This window comes from Coptis chinensis, chromosome 2, assembly GCF_015680905.1.
Source record: "Coptis chinensis isolate HL-2020 chromosome 2, ASM1568090v1, whole genome shotgun sequence".
Lineage (NCBI taxonomy): Eukaryota > Viridiplantae > Streptophyta > Magnoliopsida > Ranunculales > Ranunculaceae > Coptis > Coptis chinensis.
Window position 1 is genome coordinate 74,648,512 of NC_141457.1, and position 10,591 is coordinate 74,659,102.

A 10,591-nucleotide genomic window follows, 5' to 3' on the forward strand; every position below is an offset into this window, starting at 1 on the left:
AATTGCCTTTTTTAATCGAAAAATAGTATAGTCACACCGCCGCACATTACTGGGAACCTTACTTAAAGCTTTCTAAATGCATACTTTGATTCAATTGAATGCACTTAAAGCTTTCTAAATGCATACTTTGATTCAATTGAATGCAATGTATGTACCTTTTCTTTATTGTTTTGGTGGTTGAATTCATGGTGATTTCATGTGAAATTTGTTTTAATACTGAACTTATTGCACATGGTGTTAAGACGCTTTCATAGTTTATATAAGACTAGTTTGTAGGCTCGTGCATACGCACTGGTTCTTTTGAAAACATTTAGATTTTTTTTAGAAAATTGGGACTACCGTTTTAAAATTGGGATTACGTTTTAGTCGCTAACCTGTTTTAATTTTCTAACAAATTGTTTTTAATGAAATTTTAATTAAGTTCTAAAAACCCATTGTTTTAATTGGGAGAGAGATTTTGTTTTAATAGAAGAAGGATTCCCGAGAGATATTCCCATTGTAAAAAAAGATTTCCATTTTCAAATAGGAAAGAAATTTTTGTTTTAATAGGAGATGACGTGAAATTTTAATAAAGCTCGAAAAATACTCCTTGTGGAGCTTTGTAATTCTTTTCTTCCTATCTAATGCTAATTCTTAGCATTATCCTTGAATTTAGGAGAAAATCTAGGTAATATATTAATACTTGAAATAGAGAGTCGGAAGAGTCTTAGGATAATAGAGTCCTAGGAAATAGAGAGTTGTATGAAAAGTTACTACTGTCACCCAATGAAACAATCCTATCTTGCCACTCATCTTCTATATAGACCTCCAAATATCCACGCACATTCATCAACATTAAACTAACTAGACTATCAAATTAATACAACAGAAGTGGCAGCCCCTTCAGACTTATGTCACTCTTTCACGACATTTTCTGCTCAAAGCAAAGGGAATTAGATTTCCTGGAACCTTTTTTTAAGTTGGCAATTCTGCTACAACTAAACCTCGCTATGTTTAATTGCTAGCCCTTAAGAAAATGAAACCGTAGCATGCTTGCGTGGAAATTATGGAGTTCCCTTGGCGATCGACAAATGTAGAGAACGGTTTCATACTGAAAAGTATGTACTGTAAATAGTTTGACTGTGGATAGATTCCATGAGCTTTCTACAAAACAAATTGTCTTTATGGTTTGAGAGGGAAGCTGAATCTGAATAGTAAACATAGTGTGTTTTTTAAGGAAAATATAAACGAACGACTGGAAGTTGGACAAGGTTTCTTCTCCAGTGCTTTGAAGCTTTTCTTGGGGTATACCACATGGAATATATGATAGGAAAAAGAAGAGGAGGAAGGTGAACTGTTGTTGTGGGCTTGATGCACCATCCCTATATATTGTTTTTATAATGAGGTTATGAGGGTATCCTCTCCGATTCTAAACCTATATAGAGATTTTGCTGCACCATGAGTATTGTTTTCCAGAAATAGGTTAATAGATGTAAGGGGAAGGTAATACTTCTCTTGCTCTTATGAAATGTAAAACCACTGGCCCGTGTGATTTGTTTGTACGGGAAGCTTTATTGCTATTTTATAAGCAGAAATTCAGTTATGATTTCAATTAAATAGCCTGGATGTTGAAGTTGTGATATCATGCCCAAAATAGTTCATTCAATTACGCTTTCTGAGCGTTATGTTAAATAGTAAGCGAAGTTCCTGTTATATTTTGGAGAAACTGCATGTTTCTTATTTGTTCAGTTATAGCCTGTCTTCTCATAATTTTAAACAGGGTGGAGAACGTGGTGCTGTGTAAGCTTAGGTCTGTGTTTGCCATTTCAGGTAGTCCATTACTACCAGTTTTGGGCCTTTTTCATACTAGCTTAATTTATCGCTATCTCATTTCAGGGATCTGTCATACAACAGTTTCACTGGAGATCTCCCTAGCTCATTTCAGAATTTAACGAATCTCACTGGCTTGTGGCTTGTGAGTCATATACTTATACCAATAACTAATTACTTCCTTTAACGAGGCATCATTGTAGTGTTTGTATTTTTGGTTCTTTTTTTTTTTTGAAACGAGTTAATAGGGTTTGGCAGACCCTTAACCTGTATTAACATCTTACATAAATCATTCCCTTTAGATCATTCGAAACTAGTTCAAAGAGTTTACTATCTAAAGGAGGACCATTACAAACATATTTCTCATCAACAGACATAGATAGATTAGCTAGGTAATCCGCACTATTGTTAACTTCCCTATAAACATGAGAGAAGATGACATCCTGCATTCTTGAAATTTGATATCTGATCGCAGCAACTAGATTACAACAATACCATGGAGCATCTTCTGAACCTTTGAGTATTTGTATTGCTCTAAGGGAGTCAGAGCAAACTTTGATCTTATGAAAGTCATGTTGTTGGCAGAGGATAAGTCCCACTTCTATAGCCTTAAGCTCTTGGAATATTATTGAGCGTTGGGTACCTCCTCCTGTGTAAGTGAGTAAAACATTCCCATGTTGATCAATGACGATACCACCATATCCTACACTGTTCAACTTCATAGAACCATCGGTATTCAGTTTCATGTAACCTGAAGGAGGAAACTTCCATTTGCAGTAAATTGGTTCTTTAGTTTTGAAAGAAACTTGAATGTCGATCTAGTCGAGGCATCGATGGCGCGCGGTGTCTTGAATAGAGTCGATCCTAATCCCCAAATAGATTTTCATTTCCTTAAGGATAGAATTAGCAACATGTCTCCATGAATTTATACTGTTCCTGAATCTTCTACCATTTCGTTCCTTCCAAAGATGCCCTATAGTGGCACATACATAAACCTTATAAATCTCAGCTTGAGTGTTTGTTGTTATGCGCAAAGGTTGATTATATCACACCATTCCGCATTGGAAGTTTTGACAGATCTTCCTAGACCAATAGTATTCTTCACTAGTGACCAAACATTTGTAGAGAATTGACATTCAAAGAAGAGATGCTTCGAGTTCTCCCTAGCTGAATCACAGAAGCAACATGAAGAAGTATTGAGGACCTTTTTATGAATAAGTCTATCTTGAGTCGGTAGACTTCCAGAGAAGAGCTGCCACCCATTGAAAGAGTATTTTGGGTGAACTAACTTTCCCCAAACCATTGTACACCAATTGGGCTTACTCCGTTTTCTTCTTAAATCTTGGTATGCTGCTTTAGAAGAGAATGCCCCAGAAGTTGAGTCCAGCCAGATGACTCTATCTTCAGTTAAGAAGCTATTAATCTCGGTTGCCAAGATAGAGTTCTTAAGGCATGCATCAGACAAGTTGTGAACAAAGTGATTCCACACTCCGTTTGTGATGAGAATCTTGACCTTAGCATTAAGAGGAAAATGCCGGTTGGCTTTTTCTTTCTTTGGTATGTTAATTAAAGAGTTAAGCCATGCACCATGGGTCGAGTGCCATAAAAAAGTCTGTTTCATTGTCGTAATCTTTGTATCTCGAAGCTTCATAGCATTTTTTTCTGTTGTTAAGTATTGACCTCCAAGTCCAAGAGCAATCTCTAGGCACAAGCATGGTCCAAAAGAAGTTTTCTTTTATATGTTCTGCCCAAGTCCATGTGATCCAAATCCCTGAATCTTTGCATGCAATCTTGTAAATGAGACCACAGTAAGCTGCTCTATTCCAAATGATGGGGTACTGAATCCCCAAACCTCCCTCCATCTTAGGGTATTGAATATTCTCCCTACTAGATTGATGCATCTTTTTCCCCATTTGGGATCCACTCCATAAAAATTTTGCACAAATCTTTGCAACCTTAACCAAGACACCTTGTGGAAGAATAAAGGTTTTGGCCCAGTAAATGTGGAAAGCAGCTAGGACAGAAATGATTAGTTGGAGTCGCCCGGCATGACTTAGAGTTCTGTTCTTCCAATTCTCCACCTTCATAGTTGTTTTCTCAATTAGAGGTAAGCAATCCTTGATGCTAATTCTTGCCGAAACCAGGGGGAGGCCCAAATACTTTACAGGAGGAGAGACAAGCTGCATGCCCAAAATTTGAGCAAGGCGTGTACCATCTTGATGAGAGAGACCACCAGTGAGAATAGTGGACTTATGTATGTTCATATGTAGACCTGTTGCTCTAGTAAAATCTTCAAGAATAAGCTTCAGAGCCCATATAGAATCCTTGTGACCTTTAATGAATATGAGTACATCATCAGCAAAGCAGAGATGAGTGACTTTAGTTCTCTTGCATGATGGATGAGGCTTAAATATCATTCTTTGCAGTCCAGTTTGCAAGAGAGAGTTTAGAGTTTCCATGACCAGCACAAAAAGGTAAGGAGACATAGGATCACCCTGCCTCAACCCTTTCTTTCCTTGGAAGAACCCCAGTGGCTCTCCATTAAAGATAAGAGAATAGAAAGGTGTAGTGTAGCAAACTTTAATCCATGCTATAAGCTTTTCTGGAAAATTCATTTTGTGGAGCATGAATAAGATAGCATCCCAATGGATAGAATCAAAAGCCTTCTGCAGGTCCACCTTAAGAGTGCATCTGGGAGTACCATGTTTCCTTGAATAACTTCTGAGCATCTCATGAGCTAAGAGCAGATTGTCTTGAATGCTCCTACCTGGTATGAAAGCGGATTGACTAGGAGCCACTAAGTCATGTATAACATGCTTAAGTCTGTTAGTGATGACTTTAGTAAAACATTTATAAATGACATTAGTACAAGAAATAGGCCTATAATCCCCTACTTTCGATGGATTTTTTTACTTTAGGAATTAAACTGATGAAAGTAGAATTAATGCATTTGGGAATAAACGAATGAGAGAACATGTACTTGATTGCCTTGATGAAGTCTTCTCCCACAAGATTCCAGCATTTTTTGAAAAAGAATGCATTATATCCGTCTGGTCCAGGTGCACTATTATCCTCAATATCAAAGAGAGCTTCAATGATTTCAGCTTCTGAGACCTCTAATACAAGGGCTACATGTTGATGTTGTTGTAGAATGCCATTTACTGCCAAGTCTTGAAAAAAAGAAGCATTTACATCAGAATTATCTTGGTGGCCCAGAAGCTCTGTGTAGAAGTTAAGGAACTCATCTGCAACCTGCTTAGAATCATTGAGCCTAATCCCTTGAGAATTCTCCACAGACCAAATACAGTTTTTGCCCTTCCTTTCTTTTATTGCATTAAAGAAGTAGGCATTACATCGATCTCCAAACACCATCCAATCACAATCAGTTTTTTGTTGCATATCTACCTGCTCCATCTTTGACAATTCAACATAAGCTCCACGAGCCTCTCTCTCTTTCTCGGCAAGAACAGTGTTAGAAGAGTCAAGTTGTAGCTGCTGCTGAAAATCAAACATGTCCTTTCTTGCTTTAGATATTCTTTCATGAAATCTAGAGAACTTGCTTTTAGACCATCTCTTTAAAACTTTCTTCAATTCTGAGAGCTTAGAATAGAGAATGAAAACTGGAGTACCATAATGTTGTTTCTCCCACACATTTTTAAGGACATCCTGAAAGTTAGTATGCATGAACCATATATTACAGAATCTGAAAGGGAAATGGACCTTCTTAGAATTGTACCATTGTACTAGCATAATAGAGTGATCAGAAATGCCATGTGGAGCAAAGATAGCTTCAGAATTGAATTTGGAGATCCATGTAGCATTTACTAGCAACCTGTCAATCTTGGACATCTTTCTGTTTAGACCTATAACATTGTTTGACCAAGTGTAAAAGAACCCAGAGAACTTCATATCAGATAAACCTATGCTAACTATGCAGTCCATGAAGTCTTCAATCTCATTTGGATGAACGGGTTCACAACCAACTCGTTCATTTGAGTATAACACATTATTGTAATCGCCCATGAGACACCATGGCAAGGATATAACAGGCTGCATGCTTCTCAAAATGTTCCAAAGAATCTTTCTATGTTGAAGCTCATTACTAGCATAGATAACTGAGAGTTCATACATTGTTAAGGAGGACAATACCTTAACTAAAACATGAATATGTTGTTTACTCTCTGCTATTTTCTGTACCTCAAGGTAACTGGGATCCCAACAAATCCACACCCTTCCATGAGGATCACTGTCATAATTATCAAAGAATACCATCACGGCAAAGCATAAGTTTCTAATGAAATCAAATTGATCCTTTTTACCTTGGTTTCAATCAATCCAAAAAGACTTAAGTGGTGTTCGATCTAATTTTATTAACTTCTTTGGCTTTTCGTAGAATGAGTTAATCCCTCTAACATTCCACCACGGTGATATTATTCATCATTGGGAAAATTATAATGTGGATTTCTTACCTCCCCCCTTGGGCCTTCCTCTAGTATTCTTCTTTTTTCTTGTTTGTCGGTTTTCTGGTGGAGTAGAGGAAACCGGAAGCTCAGACAATTTCTTGGTCTTTACGATTGTCCCAGATTGAGGACGAGAGTTCAACATTCCAGCAGCAACATGCTCTTCATCAAAAGGATCGTTGTGATCTGAAAAATATTCCCTTTCGATCTCTTCTTCACTTGCCGTATTACTATCTTCATGATATTGGCTCCTTTTCTCTGCATAATGTCTTTTATCCTCCTCACTACCTTCAATAAAGCCTTCATCACCATCTGTAGTATAGGCAACCATTTCATTGTTGTCAAATTCTGTTTTAACTTCTTCAAAAGGTTCTTCTAAAGTTTCAGTTTGGTGATTAGCAGAAAAAGGGACTACAGCCAGATTATTCAGTTCCACGACATGCTCTGCATCATTCGTATGATCTGCTAAGACACCAAATCGGTTAGCTGCTTGTACTTCTTCATGTATTATAATCTGAGGAAGATCATGTATACTGTTGTGTTCTTTAGATAAATTCAGATCTTCCGAACCTATTGAAAGTGTTGGGTTTTGTACACCTCGAGCATCTCGAATGTTGCTTTCAGGTTGTTCAGTGTCATCAGATATAATAAGTGGAGTGCCTTCATGTTGTCCTTCATGCTCATGAATAGGTTGGCCCTGGTCATCTCTGTGACAACTCGTTTGCCCTTGAACAATATTCTTCTTTGGAGTCCATCTCTGTTGGGGTTTGCGTTGCTGAACCTTTTGTACTCTAGCTGGCTTTACTACCTGAGTAGTTGTAGCTTTATCTGTCACAGGCTTGTCTTTGTTCTTATTCAATGGGCAGTTTTCGTCAGAATGCCCAAATATGTTGCAAGCTCCACACTGATCTGGGATCCAATCATAGTCCAACCCAATGTCTTCTCTATTCCCTTCACCAAGATTAACTGGAATGAATGAGGGAAAACCAAACTTGATATCCACCACTACGCAAACCCTTGCATAGTTGATTCTTGTTCTCTTAGCCGTCGCATTGTCCATGCAAATAGGCTCACCAAGAAGGCTAGAGACAAAATCAATCCCATTTTTAGTCCATAGCTGTTTAGGTAAGTCAATCTTGATCCATAAAGGAAGGGCCTTTATTTTACTTCTATATCTTTCAACTGCTGGTGACCATGCTCTGACTACAAATATTCTGCCTGCAAGGAAGAGGGATACGATCTATATTTGTTTGCCTATCTTCATCATTGAAGAATTTAAAGTAGAACAAGTCTTTGTGCGCTATCATGTCGAATCCCCCCCTTAACTTCCATTGTTTAGTCACTTCTTTGCCTTTACAAACGGATAAGATAGGCGTTTTTCAATGAAAAACCCACAACATGATCCTTCCAAAGTTCAACACCCTCCTCCGAATACTCACTTTGGTACATCCGCTATACCATTAGTAAAGTTAGGAATTACCTTTTGGAGGTTTGGTTGGAGCCTTGAGTTTTTGCTAGAGGTAAACAAAGAGCTCCACGACCTCACTCCTGAAGAGTCAGGGCTTGAAAGCTGGACTTCCACTCGATCTGTTGTAGCCATATGAGAACTATGGTTTTCGGTGGATCGAGATCCCACCATCTTCCATGCGCCTCTTGATGTGAAGTCAACGATCACCGCCCGGAGAACATCAGTCAACAGTTGCTAAAAGAGGTAAGTTTCCCTCCTAAAGGAAGTTTCGAACCAAAAAAAGTAATAAAAGGTGGAATGACAGAACTACCCTCAGGAGTCACAATCGCCTCACAATCGCCTCACTCTTATTCCGAAATTAGGTGTACTTTCAAGAAATTTAATTGAATTGCAGAATTGGTTCTTACTGTGGACAGAATTGCAGGTACTTGCAGAATAACGAATTCACTGACTCCGTTATTTTCCTAGCGAGCCTCCGGCTTATTGATATGTATGTGCTACACGGAAAATACCGCGCATTTTACTACACACTGTTGGTGCTTCTATTAAATTTCTGATTCAAAATGTGTTGTATTTGTCAGTAACATCCAAAACAATAGCTTTGTTGTGTTATTCCAACGTAATTTCAACATGTGCCAAATCTATGGTGTAAGGGAGTGATATCCTCCTTCAAGAATATCAGGCGCGTACTCAGCATGATGGAAATACCACACCGACTTGTAGAATCAGATCGCGTCCCCAAGCTAAGAGAACGTTCTGAAACAGTTCGCGCCAGCACGCGAACCAGGCTATAATGTGACTCAGCTTATCTTCTAGAAGCAATCATGAACAGAGATGCACATGCACAAATCACTGCCACCAGCTACTGACCACTGCCGCAAGCTACTTGCCCAGACTAATAATCCACATCATCACAGCAGACCTATAAAGGTAGTACTCACACGCCTCCTTAATCTAGACCCCACGTTTGTACACTTTACACGTGGTGGGCGAGAATTCACTCTCAACATCTATAAATACTCTTCCTATGAACTACGCCAGACCTGATTCTTCTCTCCCCTCAGAATCGAGAGCAAGATACGTAGGCAGGTCGCTCCTAAGCCGAACTCGGTCCCAATAATAACCTTTTCCAGTTCCCATTCAACTGTGTATGTAAAGGAAAATTGAATCACGCCTTTACATTGGCGCCATTTGTGGTCTCGATTACTTGAGACACTATCTTCACACAAACCAAAAGAACCGTACCAAACACCAAAAACCAAATATCTCAAGCCCACGAAGCATGGCAAGCCTCGAAGCTCATGTTCAAGGCCTCGCAAACCAGCTCAGGCAAGAAAATGCTGCTCTTCGTGCACAAGTTGACGCTCAACAACAACCAGCTGGTAACGTCGCTGAGAACGGCATCAACGAAGTTAATCAACAGATTAATGAGTTGTCACAACGGATCGACCAGAGCGCAGTACGCAAAGACGCATCCCAGATCGTTCAGAAAATGCTCAAGAATACCGCGCTTCCCCGTTCACCACAGAGGTACTCAGTAAACCCTCTCCTCAAGATTTTGTCTAACCACATTTCCCAATGTACGATGGCAGCACATGCCCCGGCCAACATGTAGCCCGCTACATTCAAAGCCTGGCTCTTTACAGCTCCCCGGAGTTTGACCATCTTCACTGTCGGCTCTTTCCCACCAGCCTCAAAGATGGCCCACTTGATTGGTTCTTTTCACTCAAGTCATATTCGATCAAGACTTTCTAGCAGCTCACTGATCTGTTTGCCAATTAGTACGTGGACAACAGACGTAAAAAAGCAGATCTGGATTCACTCTTCCAGTTATCATTTGGAGACGTAAAAAAGAGTCTTTTGCCACACTGGCATTCTCCAACGCTTTGTCGGTGCGTAAATACGGACCTCTCCGTGTCGATGAGGTCGGCGTCGAAACCCCGCCGAGTCAGTATGCTTAGGTCGACAAATATATTAAGCAGCAAGAAGGTTTGCGACACCACGATCTATCAGACGACCAAGAAGTCGCGACGATCTCTAACGACACTCCACTTGCCAAAAAACGGTCCAGGTTGCAAGCACCCAAATCAGGCAACCGCTTGGATAACAACAGAGAGTTCACTGTCCTGACACGCTCTCCCAGCTACATACTGGAAAAGATCAAGCGAGCCTCATACTTCCAGCCTAACGTACGGCAACCCACAGACCGACCTGACATGCCCTACTGCGCATTCCACAAAGCAAAATGTCACGAGACCGACGCTTGCTGGGGGCTCAAACCTTATCTCCAAGATCTCATTAAAGCCGGACAGATAAAACAGTACACCAACATTGCTGACGGCGACTTGCGCCACAAGCTTATGGCCAGCCGAGTGCATAGCAGATCTCCACCCCGCCGGGAACGCCAAAGCATCCAAGCTCGCTCCCGTAGCAGAGGATGCCCCATCGACCATTCTCGCATGCACTCATAGACTACGAGGTCCGTTGGGGCAGCTCAACCTGCCGTGGACACGATTTGAGCAGTTTGTCCATGGAGGGCTCATCCCCGTCGCGGCCTATCTTTTGGAGTGGCTTTGCCGACCGCTGGGCTTCTCTCTTTGCCCCCGGGTGCAGCGTATGCCTTTCTTCCGTGGATGCCTCTCCCTGATCCGCGGCTCTAATTTGAGGTGGACCTCTAGAAATCTGTCACAATATTTTCAGTAAGTACATTTTCTGAAACAATATCCTAAAGATGGACTGAAGGAATTCAAGCAAGAACTATTCCAATCAGAAAATTCGGAGTTGCGGAATTCCTTGTACGACTGAAACGAGGAGAGAGCGATCAAGGTATGCTATTGTCTATTGCATCTTTGCA

The 10,591-nt window shown here is 40.3% G+C and overlaps 1 protein-coding gene across 1 annotated transcript; it reads right to left on the reverse strand.

Moving 5' to 3' along the window:
- Nucleotides 1–2,081: 2,081 nt before the first annotated feature.
- LOC147517801 (uncharacterized) lies at nt 2,082–2,555 on the reverse strand. The gene has a single exon (XM_086593715.1). It carries the CDS (start codon nt 2,553–2,555, stop codon nt 2,082–2,084), a length of 474 nt encoding a protein of 157 aa, XP_086449841.1.
- Nucleotides 2,556–10,591: the final 8,036 nt, after the last annotated feature.

Bases quoted from the DNA above. Each gene is read 5' to 3' on its own strand.
- LOC147517801 (XM_086593715.1), bottom strand. From the start codon at position 2,555: ATGAAACTGAATACCGATGGTTCTATGAAGTTGAACAGTGTAGGATAT.